General features: G+C 46.2%; 1 protein-coding gene across 6 annotated transcripts in view; it reads right to left on the reverse strand.

Annotated features, from left to right (window-relative positions):
* The window catches only part of SFXN1 (sideroflexin 1), a 65,660-nt gene that overhangs the window by 37,413 nt on the left and 8,583 nt on the right, over positions 1–19,664 (reverse strand). For 3 of the 6 annotated variants that reach the window (XM_063928054.1, XM_063928051.1, XM_063928050.1), the window contains exon 2: positions 10,347–10,520. In XM_063928054.1, the coding sequence (XP_063784124.1) occupies positions 10,347–10,510 (164 nt within the window). In that variant the 5' untranslated portion in view covers positions 10,511–10,520. Of the gene's footprint in view, positions 1–10,346; positions 10,534–19,664 lie in introns of all 6 variants that reach the window. The other 3 variants (XM_063928053.1, XM_063928052.1, XM_063928049.1) reach the window with 1 other exon arrangement.

The following is a 19,664-nucleotide window of genomic DNA, read 5'->3' on the forward strand; positions in this document are numbered from 1 at the left end:
ATACACCTTATATACACAGCCTGATCTTCATTCAATACAATAATAAGATTTTACTTACCGGTAAATCTATTTCTCGTAGTCCGTAGAGGATGCTGCGACTCCGTAAGGACCATGGGGAATAGACGGGCTCCGCAGGAGATAGGGCACTTTAAGAAAGCTTTGGACTCTGGGTGTGCACTGGCTCCTCCCTCTATGCCCCTCCTCCAGACCTCAGTTAGGGAAACTGTGCCCAGAGGAGATGGACAGTACACGGAAGGATTTTTGTAAATCTAAGGGCGAGATCCATACCAGCCACACCAATCACACCGTATAACTTGTGATACACTACCCAATCAACAGTATGAACAACATAGCCTCGGTTAAACCGATAAACTATAACATAACCCTTATGTAAGCAACTATATACAAGTCTTGCAGAATAAGTCCACACTTGGGACGGGCGCCCAGCATCCTCTACAGACTACGAGAAATAAGATTTTACTTACCGGTAAATCTATTTTCTCCAACGTCCTTGAGGATGCTGGGACTCCGTAAGGACCATGGGGATTATACCAAAGCTCCCAAACGGGCGGGAGAGTGCGGATGACTCTGCAGCACCGATTGAGCAAACAGGAGGTCCTCCTCAGCCAGGGTATCAAACTTATAGAACTTTGCAAAGGTGTTAGACCCCGACAAAGTAGCTGCTCGGCACAACTAATGACGAGACCCCTCGGGCAGCCGCCCAAGAAAAGCCCACTTTGCTAGTGGAATGGGCCTTAACCGATTTAGGCAATGACAAACCTGCCGTAGAATGCGCCTGCTGAATCGTATTACAGATCCAGCGAGCAATAGTCAGCTTTGAAGCAGGAGCGCCAACCTTGTTGGCCGCATACAGAACAAACAGAGCTTCAGTCTTCCTGATTCTAGCCGTTCTGGTCACATAAATCTTCAAAGCCCTGACCACATCCAGGGACTCGGAATCCTCCAAGTCCCGTGTAGCCACAGGCACGACAATAGGTTGGTTCACATGAAAAGATGAGACCACTTTTGGCAGAAAGTGAGGACGAGTCCTCAACTCTGCCCTATCCACGTGAAAAACCAAGTATGGGCTTTTATGTGATAAAGCCGCCAATTCTGAAACACGTCTTGCCGAAGCCAATGCCAACAACATGACCACTTTCCACGTGAGGTATTCCAACTCCACAGTTTTGAGTGGTTCAAACCAAAGTGACTTGAGGAAACTTAACACCACGTTAAGATCCCAAGGCGCCACCGGAGGCACAAAGGGAGGCTGAATATGCAGCACACCCTTCACAAAAGTCTGTACTTCAGGAAGAGAGGCTAATTCTCTTTGGAAGAAAATGGATAAGGACGAAATTTGGACCTTTATGGACCCTAATTTTAGGCCCAAAATCACTCCTGTTTGAAGGAAGTGAAGTAGACGGCCCAAATGGAACTCCTTCCTAGGAGCAGCTCTGGCCTCACACCAAGAAACATATTTTCGCCATATTTGGTGATAATGTGTTAACGTCACGTCTTTCCTAGCCTTGATCAGGGTAGGAATGACCTCCTCCGGAATCCCTTTTTCCGCTAGGATCCGGCGTTCAACCGCCATGCCGTCAAACGCAGCCGCGGTAAGTCTTGGAACAGACAGGGCCCCTGCCGCAGCAGGTCCTGCCTTAGATGAAGAGGCCACGGATCTTCTGTGAGCAACTCTTGCAGCTCCGGATACCAAGTCCTCCGTGGCCAATCTGGGACAATGAGGATTGTTCTGACCCTGCTTATTCTTATTATTCTCAACACTTTGGGTATGAGAGGAAGAGGAGGAAACACATAGACCGATCTGAACACCCAAGGTGTCACCAGAGCGTCTACCGCTACCGCCTGAGGGTCCCTTGACCTGGCGCAATACCGCTTTAGCTTTTTGTTGAGACGGGATGCCATCATGTCTATTTGAGGCAGTCCCCACCGACCCGTGATCTGTGCGAAGACTTCTTGATGAAGTCCCCACTCTCCCGGATGCAGGTCGTGCCTGCTGAGAAAGTCCGCCTCCCAGTTGTCCACCCCCGGGATGAACACTGCTGATAGCGCGCTTACATGGCCTTCCGCCCAGCGTAGAATCCTGGTCGCTTCTGCCATGGCCACTCTGCTCCTTGTTCCGCCTTGGCGGTTTATATGAGCCACTGCCGTGACATTGTCTGATTGAATCAGAACCGGTTTTTCCCGAAGCAATTCCTCCGCTTGACGCAGGGCGTTGTATATGGCCCTCAACTCCAGGACGTTGATGTGGAGACAAGTCTCTAGATTTGACCAGAGACCTTGGAAATTTCTTCCCAGTGTGACTGCTCCCCAGCCTCGGAGGCTTGCGTCCGTGGTCACCAGGACCCAGTCCTGAATGCCGAACCTGCGACCCTCTAGTAGGTGAGCACTGTGCAGCCACCACAGGAGAGATACCCTGGTCCTGGGAGACAGGGTGATCCTTCGATGCATTTGTAAATGGGACCCGGATCACTTGTCCAAGAGGTCCCATTGAAAAGTCCTTGCATGGAACCTGCCGAAAGGGATGGCCTCGTATGAAGCCACCATCTTCCCCAGGACCCGCGTGCAATGATGCACTGAAACCTGTTTTGGTTTTAATAGGTTCCTGACCAGGGCTATGAGCTCCTGAACCTTTTCGACCGGAAGAAAAACCTTTTTCTGGTCTGTGTCTAGAATTAGGCCCAAAAAAGTTAGACGCATTGTAGGGACTAGCTGGGACTTCGGTATATTGAGAATCCAGCCGTGTAACTGCAACGTCTTCATGGACAGAGACACGCTGTCACGCAACTTCTCCAGAGATCTCGCCTTTATGAGGAGATCGTCCAAGTATGGGATAATTGTGACCCCCTGCCTGCGCAGGAGCACCATAATTTCCGCCATTACCTTGGTGAAAATTCTCGGGGCCATGGAAAGCCCAAACGGCAACGTCTGAAATTGGTAGTGACAGTCCTGCACTGCAAATCTCAGGAACGTCTGATGAGGGGGGGAATACCGGAACATGAAGGTAAGCATCCTTTATGTCCAGGGACACCATCCAATCCCCCCCTCCAGGCTGGCGATGACCGCCCTGAGTGATTCCATTTTGAACCTCTTCAAGTACAGGTTCAGGGATTTTAGGTTTAAAATGGGTCTGACCGAACCGTCCGGTTTCGGGAGCACAAACAGGGTTGAGTAATATCCCTCTCCTTGCTGGAGATGAGGAACTGTGACAATCACCTGTTGAATATACAATTTTTGGATTGCTGCCAACACTAGCTCCCTCTCTGACGGGGAAGCCAGCAGAGCAGACTTGAAAAACCGGCGAGGAGGTAAGTCTTCGAATTCCAGCCTGTATCCTTGAGAAACAATCTCTAACGCCCAGGGATCCACCTGCGAGTGAACCCAGACGTGGCTGAAAAACCGAAGACGAGCCCCCACTAGATCTGCCTCCCACCGGGAAGCCCCAGCGTCATGCGGTGGACTTTGCAGACGCAGGGGAGGACTTCTGCTCTTGGGAACTAGCTGTGTGCAGCTTCTTTCCCCTGCCTTTCCCTCTGGCAACAAAGGACGATCCCCGTACCTTTTTGTTTTTATTGGAACGAAAGGACTGCATTTGATAATGAGGTGCCTTTTTTGTATGCTGCGGGGGGACATAAGGTAAGAAATTCGACTTACCAGCCGTAGCAGTAGAGACAAGGTCCGAGAGGCCGTCTCCAAACAACTCCTCCCCTTTGTAAGGCAAGGACTCCATATGCCGCTTTGAATCGGCGTCTCCCGTCCACTGTCGGGTCCACAAGAGCCGCCTAGCAGAAATAGACATAGCATTTATTCTGGAGCTTAATAAACAAATGTCTCTCTGAGCATCTCTCATATACAAGGCAGCATCTCTGATATGCTCTATGGTCATTTGAATGGCATCCCTATCTAAGGTGTCAATCTCCGTAGATAAGGAATCTGCCCATGCCACAACTGCACTACAAACCCAGGCCGATGCCATAGCCGGTCTAACAATAGTACCTGAATGAGTGTAAATGTGCTTCATGGTAATTTCCTGCCTGCGATCAGCAGGATCCTTGAGGGAAGCCGTATCCTGAGAAGGCAGTGCCACCTTTTTGGACAAGCGTGTCAGCGCCTTGTCTACTTTAGGTGAAGATTCCCATCGTATCCTATCCGTTTGTGGAAAAGGATACGCCATAAGAATCCTTTTGGGAACTTGTGGTCTCCTATCCGGAGATTCCCAAGCCTTTTCGCACAATTCACACAGTTCAAATGAGGACGGAAAGGTGACTTCAGGCTTTTTCCCTTTATACATGTGTACCCTCGTGTCAGGGACAGGGGGTTCCTCAGTAATATGCAAAACCTCTTTAATGGCAATAATCATGTACCGAATACCTTTTGCCACCCTCGGCTGTAATTTTGCATCTTCATAGTCGACACTAGAGTCAGTATCCGTGTCGGTATCTGTGTCATCGATCTGGGATATGGTGCGCTTCTGAGACCCCGAAGGGCCTGGCACCACAGGGACAGGCATGGACTGGCTACCTGACTGATCCCTAGCTTCAGCCTTGTCTAACCTTTTATGCAATAGATTGACATTTGCATTCAAGACATTCAGCATATCCACCCATTCCGGTGTGTGTGTTGCCGACGGCGACATGACATTCAAGCACTCCCCCTCCACATTAAGCGAGCCTTCCTCGTCAAACATGTCGACACACGCGTACAGACACACTTCACACACACAGGGAACCTCTTTTCTGAAGACAGTATCCCCTTCAAGGCCCTTTGGAGAGACCGAGAGTATGCCAGCACACACCCCAGCGCAATGACCCTGGAGACCAACACAAAATGTTTTTCCCCCAGTCGCGCTGTATAATATGTTATCCGCCAATTAAGTGCCCCCCCCCCCTCTCTTTTAAACACCCCTTCACCGTGTGTAAGCGGGGGAGAGTCCGGGGAGCTTCCTCTCAGCGGTGCTGTGGAGAGAAAATGGCGCTGGTGAGTGCTGAGGGAGAAGCCCCACCCCCTCGGCGGCGGGCTTCTGTCCCGCTCAAACTTACTAAAATATGGCGGGGGCTCTTTTATATACATGTACAGTGCCCACCTGTACATGTATATTGTCTTTTGCCATAATAGAGGTGTTATATTGCTGCCCAGGGCGCCCCCCCCCTGCACCCTTACAGTGACCGGAGTATGTGAGGTGTATGGGAGCAATGACGCACAGCTGCAGTGCTGTGCGTTACCTCAGTGAAGCTGAAGGCTTCTGCCGCCTGACGTCTTCTGACTTCGGTTCTTCTGGCTCTGTGAGGAGAACGGCGGCGCGGCTCTGGGGGTGGACGCCCAGTAAAAACCTGTGTTCACCCCCTCTGAAGCTAATGGTGTCCAGTAGCCGAGGAAGCAGAGCCTATCTTAGACAAGAAGGTCTGCCCCTCTCTCCTCAGTCCCTCGATGCAGGGAGCCTGTTGCCAGCAGTGCTCCCTGTAAAAAAGTAGAAAAAAATCCTAACAAAAATGCTTCTAGGCAGAGAACTCAGGAGAGCTCTCTGCAGTGCACCCATCCTGCTCTGGGCACAGTGTAAAACTAACTGAGGTCTGGAGGAGAGGCATAGAGGGAGGAGCCAGTGCACACCCAGAGTCCAAAGCTTGCTTAAAGTGCCCTATCTCCTGCGGAGCCCGTCTATTCCCCATGGTCCTTACGGAGTCCCAGCATCCTCAAGGACGTTAGAGACATTTTTAATAACTTTGTGTATTAAACAAAGTTTGTGTACATTGAGCCATCATAAAACAAAGGTTTCACTATCTCACTCGAAAAATTCCATATTTCGGAATATTTGGATATGGGATACTCAACCTGTATAACAAACAATATACAGTATAGCAGATTGCACCTACTTTATATAGAAATAACGTACTGGGTGGTATTAATTAGTGTTACAGCTTACTGCATGCTGTTCTAAGTATAAAAAACTTGAGGTAACGTGATTCTGGCTCCACGTTTAGTGGCATAAGTAGCCCATATACCTGGAAGGCCATACAACAGAGTTATATCTGAAGTTCTTATTATTCAAAGCTATGTTAATGTAAATCTGATCAGGGGCTCCTAAGTGCATACAATGCATACAAGGGCAACCAAAATAATTTACCTCAACTATCAGGGGCGGAGCTGCCGGAGACAATGGAGTCTGATGCCTCCGGGCTTCAGCCCTGAAGGGAGCACCTCTTCTCCATTTCCCCTGCTCCGTGTCCTGGACTTGCTTCTCTGACAGAGGAGCAGAGTGCCAATCAGCATCAGTGGCACTCCTGTTCTATGTAATGTACTTGGTGCTCCGCCTCAGAGGTGATGAGGTTATATCGCTTTTAATTGTTGCCACAGACCTTTTCCCTCATACCCTGGTTTCCCCCCTTGCTGCTCCACCCGGATGACCCTTCTTTTCCTCTTATATTTATTACAGATATGTTACCTTATATTTTTGTGTAAAAAATGTTTTCATACTATGCTTCTGATGTGGTTTACCATGAACAGCTATCACAGCAGAGTGTGGAAGTAAGACTTAAGCCTGTGTTGTTATCGAAGTTACATGGAAACATAGAATTTGACAGCAGATAGGAACTATTTGGCCCATCTAGTCTACACATGTACACTAGGATTAATTATGATTTTTTTTTTTTCCAATTAAGCTACCAGTATATTTTTGAAGTGTGGGAGGCAACATCAGTACCCGAAGGAAACCCCCGCAAGTATGGGGAGACTATATAAACATCACACAGGGCCACGTGGGAATTGAACCAAAGGACCTCAATGCTATGAGGCAGTAATGCTAACCATTACACCATCCGTACTGTACATAAAACGATCAAGGATTAAGATCAAGTAGGTCTAAGGCTTCCTTCATCAAGCCACTGACCCGCACACTTTACTGGGGAAGTGGTAGGATCCAGGAGCCTGGTATACTTTCCCGGGAGTTGTACACTGTAGTATAGATCTAAATTACATAATACAAGGGCAATCAAACAGAGCAATAATAGACAAGTTCACAACTTTACATCCCACAGATAACATACATGGAAACCACAAGGTGAGGAGGGCCCTGCTTGCAAGAGCACACATTTTGGATGGCCTATGGGAGGACACAGAGGGAAACAGAGTAGGAAAGCACCCAGGCTGGGCATTTAGTAGCAGAGGTGTTATCTAGATACCCTTTATAAAGCAGCACAAACTTACACAGCACTGCACAGAGAATATATGTATGACTGATAGGAATGGTGTTCAGCACTGTGTATACTAAAGGATAATAATTGATATAAGGCCCTGCCCCACTGCATTTTCTCCATAGCTCTTTTATACAAGGCTACTTGCATCTACAAGGTCAATCTCCAAGGCTAGTTCTATGACAACTTGAAACAAATGTGGCATGGCTAATGTACAGCTTGCATGTTTTGTTTGCTCTCTAGATGCATTCATTCATCATGGTAACCATATACTTAAAAGGTGGAAACGCTTTATAGTTGCTATATATTCATTTTGATTTTCCTGGATTGTTAAACATGATTTCAAACCTAGGGCTCGATTTAATTCAGCGCCTCATGAACAGCGCCGGGAAGGAGGCCACGGAGCTACTCAATTGACTGCGCTGTTAAGCCTGACTAAATTATTCCCGCTCACACTGTTCAGGAGGTGCGAGCAGAAATCTGACTACACTAATGCCGCGCTGCTGTTACTAATCATTGTGCAGCGTAGAATGACTTAGAAGACAAATGTACTTGTCTTTTTGGATATAACTGCAGTTTTACACACACTGCCCATACGTTTGCCTTTTGGATTGGATTGCTTCTTTATGTATACTCTCCATATTGTGCATTTGATCTAGATGTGCTTGGTATTCCATATTTTATATTTCCATGCCTCAGGGTTATATATCCAATGTATTCTACTGCAACCGTCCAGCTGTCTTCTTTCTGTTCCCCATTTACTTTTTGTGTTCACTAAAAACCACTAAAATATATATATATATATATATATATATATATATATATATATATATATATATATATATATATATAGTTATATAGTGAGTGGATGAGTTGGCACTCCCTGACTAGTCCCAATGCTGCGCTTGTGCCTTTTCCAAAGAGATACGATATAGCAGAAATGAAGGAGCGGCACTCAGCGTCTTGAAAATAGTTGAGTGTATTTCAAAAAACACAGTGGGAAACCAACGTTTCGGGGCTTACATGCCCCTTTGTCAAGGTGTAAGTGCTAAGAATAAAACATACCTTTATAAAGGTGAAAGAAACCCCGTGCGTTCGATCCGTGTGCGCCAAACAGTCACATGGTCCGGCGCTTATCGGTGACATCATCCGCGAGCGGCCGCCCGGTATCCTAGCAACCATGTCCGTGTCGTAGCCGCACAGGGACATGGGAAGTGTAGTTCTGTGAAAAAACGTGGAAGTACAGTGCTGTGTTGTGAACGGACATAAAGTTACAGTGCCCACACCTGTTATATACTGTGTATAATTGCAGCAGAGGGAATTGAGCGTGTCTGGTATAACATGTTAACATGTTTAGCCCACACGGGTTCTCCCTGCACAGATTAAGGGACCCTGGTTATTTCAAGCTAACATGTTATACCAGACACGCTCAATTCACTCTGCTGCAATTATACACAGTATATAACAGGTGTGGGCACTGTAACTTTATGTCCGTTCACAACACAGCACTGTACTTCCACGTTTTTTCACAGAACTACACTTCCCATGTCCCTGTGCGGCTACGACACGGACATGGTTGCTAGGATAACGGGCGGCCGCTCGCGGATGATGTCACCGATAAGCGCCGGACCATGTGACTGTTTGGCGCACACGGATCGAACGCACGGGGTTTCTTTCACCTTATAAAGGTATGTTTTATTCTTAGCACTTACACACACCTTGACAAAGGGGCATGTAAGCCCCGAAACGTTGGTTTCCCACTGTGTTTTTTGAAATACACTCAACTATTTTCAAGACGCTGAGTGCCGCTCCTTCATTTCTGCTATATATATCTCTCCATGTATAAAATAGTATATTATACCTCTATGTTACAGTATATGTGCTAGCTTTAATATACAAAAAATACAATGTAATCTACATGTTTAACAACTAGCTCATTGCTAGTAATAAAAAGAAACAAGTACAGATGTGAAAAACATGTTTCTTTCTACGTTTACACTGTGACAGCAAAGTAATCTCTGCCACTTGTCATTGTGTGTAGTGAAAGATTAACACACTATAGCCAGCTCTATGGGCAATCTGTGCCGATTGTCTTCCTTTTTCCATATAGCAGATTGCTTTATGGCATAACTTAAATATATTTTCACAGCCGTGTTGTAATTATCTTTAGAATGTAAGCTCTCACGAGCAGGGCCCTTAACCCTCTCATGCGCTTATCCTTCTCTTACTTAAACCATCCTCGACGGCACCTAATCAGGCGGTTTTCGGCCACTTTGATACTTAGGTCAGTGTTTATTTACCCTGTACTTGTCCTATATTGTCTTCAACTGTGAGTCAATATTGTCCCATTTTGATTTTACAATTATGTACTCTGTAATTGGGCGCTGCAGATCTCTTGTGGCACAATATAAATAAAGGATAATAATAATATTATTATTATTATTACTATTATGTTTGTACAACTCCAACTGAACTCGCTTGTATTCTTACATATTTCAATGCGCTGCAAAATGATTTCTGTTGTGTAACGGGTCTGCGTGTAGATGAATGACGTGGTCAAATTTTGAGTGGTTCATAAGCAAGCTCTGGTATTACAGGTCCATACGTAATGTACAGGTTGAGTTTGCCATAATTTGAACACCCGATACCTGAACTATTCCTAAATCCAAATTTTTTCGCGTGTGACTGGTTTAGCGACACCTTTGCTTTCTGATGGTTCAAGGACAAGCTACACAAGCGTTTTTAATGCACAAAATGATAAACAAACATCGTATACAGTTACCTTCAGGCTATATGTCTATAAAGGTGTATATGAAAAAAAACACATTTCGTGTTTACACTTTAGTCCCATCCGCAAGGTATCTCATTATGGTATGCAAATATTTCAAAATACAGAAAAAATAAAAATAAATACTCCTAGTCCCAAGCATTTTGGATATGGGAAACTTAACATGTAGTAACTTTTCTCATCTCAACATGCACACAGCAACAACGAAGGGTTACTTTTACTAAGCCTCTCAGGTGTGTTTTGCATTTAAAATTGACATTTTACATTTTGGTGCATGGAAGAAAATAAATGTTAGCAGAAGCAACAAGGATAATGATGGTTCTATAATCAGCATTTCCATTTATTGACTGTACCTGTAGTCATGAACAATTTGCCTGGCCCGCTCCAACTGGTCATTGGACAGAAGGATATTTCTTGGATCAGTTACTGTAAAGAAATGTTTGGCTCTTCCAACAAATGTGCTCTGGTCCCAACGAGGTTCCTTGATGTTATTGTTTAAGGATAATTCACCTGACATCTTTGAAGCTCTGCAAAAATAAACTGCACATTGATCCAACTAATTAAAAACATTACAAAGGCATAAAACAAGTTAGATGTTACTACTTTTAAAACCTTAAAGGTTTTGTGAAATATATGCTGTGCAACCAAACTATACCTAGATGAATCAACCATTTCACTTGAATTTTTACGTAATTTTATTTTTTCTGACAGAATGCTACAAAGAAAATGCTAGGTATCAGTGTTAGGCTGCTGGGTACACACTAGGACAACCGGCAATGGGGCGATGGTCAGGGCTATTTGCCTTCACCCTGCCAGTACACACTAAGGGATGTAATGAATGACATCTCGTTCCATCCTTCATTACACTGCACCACAGTACAGCCAACCAGAAGATATCTCATTTGACCCACAGGAGAGCTCAATTACAGGTACACAATATACATTACACAATCAAAGCGATTTGTCATTCCGATACTGCAAATCATGTCAATATCTTCATAGTGTATACCCAGCCTTAGACTGGGAAAAGCGTACCCAACCTCAGTTACCGTGGACACAGAAATATATATTATATTATATATATTATATACACATACATACAGTCCAGTTGTCCGGCACTCCCTCCTGGATAATGTTATAATTGCTGCGGTGCCATCTTAAGCTCCTTGGAGCAATTGTAGTGTAGGCAAATAAGCGGCACTCACCAGGCTTCTTATAGAAAAATAAGTAAAACGGTCCTTTAATCGATCCTACGTTTCGGGGATACATGTTGAAGACACGTTAAAACCAAAGTACCACAGCATTGAAGCTAGACACAGCATAGCAAGTATGAGAGCAATAATCGTAGACTACGTCCCCTTGAAAATTCGGGGGGGGGGGGGGAACAGAGCAAAAATTTTACTGCAAAAAGAATGCAGGTGGATTTTTGCCTTAGATACAATAGCACCTCGAGGGTTAAACGAGAGCCTTGGGCTACAATGCTTTCTGTAATTGTATGTTGTTAACTGTCAAGCATCTATCATCCATCAATAGTGGGAATTAGTGTTATGGTGAGCATGATATTATATATGTTATTACTGATGGTAATATTAAGTTGATACACTGTATAGACTTTAGTGTTATTTGCTGTGGTACTTTGGTTTTAACGTGTCTTCGGCTGTGCGAGGAAACGTGACCAGCGTGAAGACCCGCGATGTAGAAGGCTGGCGTCAGTGGTGGTAACTCCCATTCAAATAATTAAATTAATACACCCACTTAATTCATTTGTTAGGTATTACTAGTTGTGTTGTGAATTTCAGGGTGTTGAGGACACAGAGATTTCTCTTCTCAACCTAGGACTAGTAAACTCATTGACCGAGTGAGCAGCTGAAGGTCTAGCTAGTCCTGCTGTTTTATCAGACCAGCTGTAAGAACACAGAATCTCTCACCTGCATAAAATGCCTGGAAACTAGAGATGTGCATCGGAAATTTTTCAAAAACCCCTCAAAAACAGCTTAAATCATAGAATTTGGGGGTAATTTTGATCCTATAGTATTATTAACCTCAATAACCACAATTTCCACTCATTTCCAGTCTATTCTGAACACCTCACAATACTACTTTTAGTCCTAAAATTTGCACCGAGGTCGCTGGATGACTAAGCAAAGCGACCCAAGAGGGCGGCACAAACACCTGGCCCATCTAGGAGTGTCACTGCAGTGGCAGACAGGATGGTACTTCAAAAAATTGGCCCCAAACAGCACATGATGCAAAGAAAAGAGAAAAAGAGGTGCACTGTGGTCGCTGGACGGCTAAGCTAAGCGACACAAACGCCTCAATATCACAGGAATTATTTGTTCTAATCAATTGTATTATTGGTCCAAATCACTGGAAGAAATTGACAAAATCACTGGAATTATTCGTTCTAATCAATGGTATTATTGGTCCAAATCACTGGAAGAAAATGACAAAATCACTGGAATTATTCGTAAGCATTTGTAGAAAGTCGCTGCTTTCTGATTAAAGAAATGCTCAGATATTCCTGCGAATCCACAATCCCTTCCCAGAGGAAAAAGAAAATAGGATTTTGGTACTTACCAGGTAAATCCTTTTCTTTGAATCCATAGGGGGCACTGGAGTACTCTAGGGATATGGACGGTTCCACAGGAACTAGGCACTGAATAGTTAAACTTTGACTATACCTCCCCTCCATATCCCAGAGTACCTCAGTGTTTTTTTACTGAGCCGAACTGGAGCTATAGAGGTTGACAAGGGAGAAATACATATAACCAAAAACGGACAACAATAAAGTTGACACAAAACGAAACTGACAACTAACAGTCGACACCAACCAGATAGAATTTCTAATTTGAAACAGTCGGTAAGAGTGTGTTACCATAAAATTCCCTGCACTTACCACAACCAGGTAAACAACTGCTCTGGGTGGGCGTCCAGTGCCCCCTATGGATTCAAAGAAAAGGATTTACCTGGTAAGTACCAAAAATAAGAATTTACTTACCGATAATTCTATTTCTCGGAGTCCGTAGTGGATGCTGGGGTTCCTGAAAGGACCATGGGGAATAGCGGCTCCGCAGGAGACAGGGCACAAAAAGTAAAGCTTTCCGATCAGGTGGTGTGCACTGGCTCCTCCCCCTATGACCCTCCTCCAGACTCCAGTTAGGTACTGTGCCCGGACGAGCGTACACAATAAGGGAGGAATTTTGAATCCCGGGTAAGACTCATACCAGCCACACCAATCACACTGTACAACCTGTGATCTGAACCCAGTTAACAGTATGATAACAGCGGAGCCTCTGAAAAGATGGCTCACAACAACAATAACCCGATTTAGTTAGCAATAACTATGTACAAGTATTGCAGATAATCCGCACTTGGGATGGGCGCCCAGCATCCACTACGGACTCCGAGAAATAGAATTATCGGTAAGTAAATTCTTATTTTCTCTATCGTCCTTGTGGATGCTGGGGTTCCTGAAAGGACCATGGGGATTATACCAAAGCTCCCAAACGGGCGGGAGAGTGCGGATGACTCTGCAGCACCGAATGAGAGAACTCCAGGTCCTCTTTTGCCAGGGTATCAAATTTGTAGAATTTTACAAACGTGTTCTCCCCCGACCACGTAGCTGCTCGGCAAAGTTGTAATGCCGAGACCCCTCGGGCAGCCGCCCAAGATGAGCCCACCTTCCTTGTGGAATGGGCCTTAACAGATTTAGACTGTGGCAGGCCTGCCACAGAATGTGCAAGTTGAATTGTGCTACCAATCCCACGAGCAATCGACTGCTTAGAAGCAGAAGCACCCAGCATTGTTGGGTGCATACAGGATAAACAGCAAGTCAGATTTCCTGACTCCAGCCAACCTGGAAACTAAATTTTCAGGGCCCTGATAACATCCAGCAACTTGGAGTCCTCCAAGTCCCTAGTAGCCGCAGGTACCACAATAAGCTGGTTCAGGTGAAACGCTGACACCACCTTAAGGAGAAACTGGGGACGAGTCCGCAGCTTTGCCCTGTCCGAATGGACAATCAGATATGGCTTTGTGAGATAAAGCCGCCAATTCTGACACTCGCCTGGCCGAGGCCAGGACCAACAGCATGGTCATTTTCCATGTGAGATATATCAAATCCACAGATTTGAGTTGTTTAAACCAATGTGATTTTTTTAGGAATCCCAAAACTACGTTGAGATCGCCCAGTGCCACTGGAGACATCAAAGGGGCTGTATATGCAGTACTCCCTTAACAACTTCTGGACTTCAGGAACTGAAGCCAATTTCTTTCTGGAAGAAAATCAACAGGCCGAAATTTGAACCTTAATGGACCCAATTTGAGACCCATAGACACTCCTGTTTGCAGGAAATGTAGAAATTAACCTAGTTGAAATTCTTCCGTGGAGCCTTCCTGGACTCACACCCTGGCACATATTTTCACCTAAGTGGTGATAATGTTGTGCGGTCACCTCCTTCCTGGCTCTGACCAGGGTAGGGATGACCTCTTCCGGAATGCCTCTTTCCCTTAGGATCCGGCGTTCACCCGCCTTGGCGTCAACGCAGCTGCGGTAAGTCCCGGAACAGACACGGTTCTTGCCGAATCAAGACCCTTCTTAGTATCTCTTGAAGTTCCGGGAACCAAGTCCTTCTTGGCCAAACCGGAGCCACGAGTATAGTTCTTACTCCTCTCCTTCCTATCATTTTCAATACATTGGGTATGAAAAGCAGAGGATGGAACACATACACCGACTGGTACACCGACGGTGTTACCAGAGCGTCCCAGCTATTGCCTGAGTGTCTCTTGACCTGGCGCTTCAGGTGGGACGCCATCATAACCACCTTTGGTCTTTCCCAACGGTTTACAATCATGTGGAAACTACCAGATTAAGTTTCCACTTTTCCGGGTGGAATTCATTTATGCTGAGGAAATCTTCCCAGTTGCCCACTCCCGGAATGAACACTGCTGACAGTGTTATCACATGATTTTCCGCCCAGCGAAGAATCCTTGCTGTCATTGCCCTCCTGCTTCTTGTGTCGCCCCGTCTGATAACGTGGGCGACCGCCATGATGATGTCCTACTGGATCAGCACCGGTTGACTTTGAAGCAGGAGTCTTCCTAGGCTCAGAGCATTGTAAATTGCCCTTAGCTCCAGTATATTCATGTGGAGAGAAGTCTCCAGACTTGACCACACTTCCTTGGAAATTTTTTCCCTGTGTGACTACTCCCCAGCCTCTCAGGCTGGTATCCGTGGTCCCCAGAACACAGTCCTGAATGCTGAGTGTGCTGCCCTCTAAAAGATGAGCACTCTGCAGCCCCCACAGAAGAGACACCCTTGTCCTTGGAGACAGGATTATCCGCTGATGCATCTGAAAATGCGATCCGGACCATTCGTCCAGCAAATCCCCTGAGATCTGCCGAATGGAATCGCTTCGTAAGAAGCCACCATTTTTCCCAGGACTCCTGTGCATTGATGCACTGATACTTGGCCTGGTTTTAGGAGGTTTCTGACTAGGTCGAATAACTCCTTGGCTTTTTCCTCCCGGAGGAACACCTTTTTCTGGACTATGCCCAGAATCATTCCTAGGAACAGCAGACGTATCGTCGGAAAACAGCTGCGATTCTTGGAATATTTAGAATCCAGTCGTGCTGTCGTAGAACTACTTTAGATAGTGCTCTTCCGACCTCCAACTGTTCTCTGGAACTTGCCCTTTTCAGGATATCGTCCAAGTAAGGGATAATTTAGATGCCTTTTTTCTTTGAAGAAACATCTTTTCGGCCATTACCTTGGTAAAAGGCCCGGGGTGCCGTGGATAATTCAAACGGCATCGTCTGAAACTGATATTGACAGTTCTGTACCACGAACCAGAGGTACCCTTGTTGAGAAGGGCAAATTTGGACATGGAGGTAATCCTTGATGTCCAGGGACACCATATAGTCCCCTTCTTTCCGGTTCGCTATCACTGCTCTGAGTGACTCCATCTCGATTTGAACCTTTTATGTAAGTGTTCAAAGATTTCAGTTTAGACTATGTCTCACCAAGCCGTCTGGCTTCAGTACCACAATATAGTGTGGAAAAATAATACCCTTTTCCTTGTTGTAGGAGGGGTACTTTGATTATCACCTGCTGGATATACAGCTTGTGAATTGTTTCCAATGCTGCCTCCCTGTCGGAGGGAGCCGTTGGTAAAGCAGACTTCAGAAAACTGCGAGGAGAAGATGTCTCGACTCTCCAATCTGTACCCCTGGGATAATACTTGTACTATCTAGGGGTCAACCTGCGAGTGATCCCACTGCGCGCTGAGACTCTTGAGACTACCCCCCCACCTTGAGTCCGCTTGCACGGCCCCAGCGTCATGCTGAGGACTTGGCAGACGCGGTGGAGGGCTTCTTTTCCTGGGAAGGGGCTGCCTGCTGCAGTCTACTTCCCTTACCTCTATGTCTGGGCAGATATGACTGGCCTTTTGCCTGCATGCCCTCATGGGAAAGGAAGGATTGAGGCTGAAAAGACGGTGTCTTTTTCAGCTGAGATGTAACTTGGGGTAAAAAGGTTGGATTTCCCAGCTGTTGCCGTGGTCCCCAGGTCCGATGGACCGACCCCAACTAACTCCTTTCCTTTTATACGGCAATACTTCCATGTGCCGTATGGGATCTGTATCACCTGACCACTGTCGTGTCCATGACATCTTCTGGGTGATATGGACAACGTACTTATCTTGATGCCAGAGAGCAAATATCCCTCTGTGCATCTCACGTACATATATATAGAATGCATCCTATTAAATGCTCTATATGAATAAAATATTTTCAGTCAGGGAATCCGACCAAGCCAACCCAGCACTGCATCTCCAGGCTGATGGCGATCGCTGGTCGCAGTATAACCACCGTATGTGTGTATATACTTTTTAGGATATCTTTCCAGCTTCCTATCAGCTGGCTCCTTGAGGGCGGCCGTATCTGGAGACGGTAACGCCACTTGATAAGCGTGTGAGCGCCTTATCACCCTAAGGGGTGTTTCCCAACGCGCCCTAATTTCTGGCGGGAAAGGGTATAACGCCAATATTTGCTATTGGGGTAACCCCACGCATCATCACACACTTCATTTTATTTTATCTGATTCAGGAAAAACTACAGGTAGTTTTTTCACTCCCACATAATACCCTTTTTTGTGGTACTTGTAGTATCAGAAATATGCAACACCTCCTTCATTGCCCTTAACGTGTGGCCCTAATGAGAAATACGTTTGTTTATTCACCGTCGACACTGGATTCAGTGTCCGTGTCTGTGTCTGTGTCGACCGACTGAGGTAAATGGGCGTTTTTAACGCCCCTGACGGTGTTTCTGAGACGCCTGGACCGGTACTAATAGTTTGTCGGCCGTCTCACGTCGTCAACCGACCTTGCAGCGTGTTGACATTCTCACGTAATTCCCTAAATAAGCCATCCATTCCGGTGTCGACTCCCTAGAGAGTGACATCACCATTACAGGCAATTTCTCCGCCTCCTCACCAACATCGTCCTCATACATGTCGACACACACGTACCGACACACAGCACACACACCGGGAATGCTCTGACAGAGGACAGGACCCACACTAGCCCTTTGGGGAGACAGAGGGAGAGTTTGCCAGCACACATCAAAACGCTATAATTATATAGGGACAACCTTATATAAGTGTTTTCCCTTATAGCATCTTTATATATATCTCAATATCGCCAAAATCAGTGCCCCCCCTCTCTGTTTTAACCCTGTTTCTGTAGTGCAGTGCAGGGGAGAGCCTGGGAGCCTTCTCTCCAGGCTTTCTGTGAGAGAAAATGGCGCTGTGTGCTGAGGAGATAGGCCCCGCCCCTTTTTCGGCGGGCTCGTCTCCCGCTATTTAGTGAATCTTGGCAGGGGTTAAATATCTCCATATAGCCTCTGGGGGCTATATGTGAGGTATTTTTCGCCAAAAAAGGTTTTCATTTGCCTCCCAGGGCGCCCCCCTCCCAGCGCCCTGCACCCTCAGTGACTGCCGTGTGAAGTGTGCTGAGAGGAAAATGGCGCACAGCTGCAGTGCTGTGCGCTACCTTTAGAAGACTGCAGGAGTCTTCAGCCGCCGATTCTGGACCTCTTCTTACTTCAGCATCTGCAAGGGGGCCGGCGGCGCGGCTCCGGTGACCATCCAGGCTGTACCTGTGATCGTCCCTCTGGAGCTGATGTCCAGTAGCCAAGAAGCCAATCCATCCTGCACGCAGGTGAGTTCACTCCTTCTCCCCTAAGTCCCTCGTTGCAGTGATCCTGTTGCCAGCAGGACTCACTGTAAAATAAAAAACCTAAGCTAAACTTTCTCTAAGCAGCTCTTTAGGAGAGCCACCTAGATTGCACCCTTCTCGGCCGGGCACAAAAATCTAACTGGAGTCTGGAGGAGGGTCATAGGGGGAGGAGCCAGTGCACACCACCTGATCGGAAAGCTTTACTTTTTGTGCCCTGTCTCCTGCGGAGCCGCTATTCCCCATGGTCCTTTCAGGAACCCCAGCATCCACAAGGACGATAGAGAAATCCTATTTTCTTTTTCATCCACTAGGGGTCACTGGAGTACTCTAGGGTCGTACCAAAGTCTCCCCCCTGGGCGGGAGAGCTGTTTGGCACTTGTAACACTAGACGGCCAAAGCTAGATGCTGATGCCGCAAAAGTATCAAACCTGTAAAAGCGCACAAACATGTGCACTGAAGACCATGTAGCCGCACTGCAAAGCTGTGTCGTAGAACTCCACGACCAGCTGCCCATGACATTCCCGGAGAACGTGTGGAATGAGCTGTTACTGATGTAGGCGGCTGTAACCTAACATGAAGGTAAGCCTGACGTATGGTCAGTTTTATCCATCTGGACAAGGTCTGCTTAGAAGGTGGCCAACCCATCTTGGCCGCATCATAGAGAATAACAACGTGTCAGTCTTAGGAACTGTAGACGTTCGGAATACATAAACCTGTAATGTGCGTACCACAACCAAAATTCCAGAATCTCCTGTTAACACAGGAACTACTATTGGATGATTGATGTGAAGAGGACCCTACTTTTGGCAGGAAAGCGGGATTCGTCTAAAATTCTGTTCTGTCATTATGAAACACTAAATACGGTGGCTTGCATGACAAGGCACCCAAAACTGAAACCCGCCCTGCCGAAGCTAAGGCTAGGAGAGAAATTGTTTCCCAAGTGAGAAACTTAATATCCACTTGTTGTAAGGGTTCGAAACAAAAAGACTATAAGAAATCTAAACCCAGATTCAAGTCCCATGGCGCAGTAAGTGGAGTGAAATGGAGGCTGTACTTTGAGGACACCCTGCATAAAAATGTGTACCGACGGCAATAGAGCCAATCTTCTTTGAAAATAAATTGACAACGCAGATATCTGCACCTTTAGTGTGGATAAACGCCGACCTCCATCTAACCCCATCTGTAGACATAACAAAAGACGGGATAACTTGAAAGATGATGTCGGAAACTTCCGAACTTCACACCAACCTATATAGGCACGCCAAATTCTGTAATAATGAGCTGCCGTAACCGGCTTCCTAGCTCGTAACATGGTTGGTATAACCTATTCTGGAATGCCCTCTCTTTTTAAGAGGGCTGTCTCAACAGCCACTCCGTCAAACGCAACCGCGCTAAATCGGAGAAAAAGAACGGACCCTGTTGTAACAGGTCCGGACG

Source organism: Pseudophryne corroboree, chromosome 6, assembly GCF_028390025.1.
Source record: "Pseudophryne corroboree isolate aPseCor3 chromosome 6, aPseCor3.hap2, whole genome shotgun sequence".
NCBI lineage: Eukaryota > Metazoa > Chordata > Amphibia > Anura > Myobatrachidae > Pseudophryne > Pseudophryne corroboree.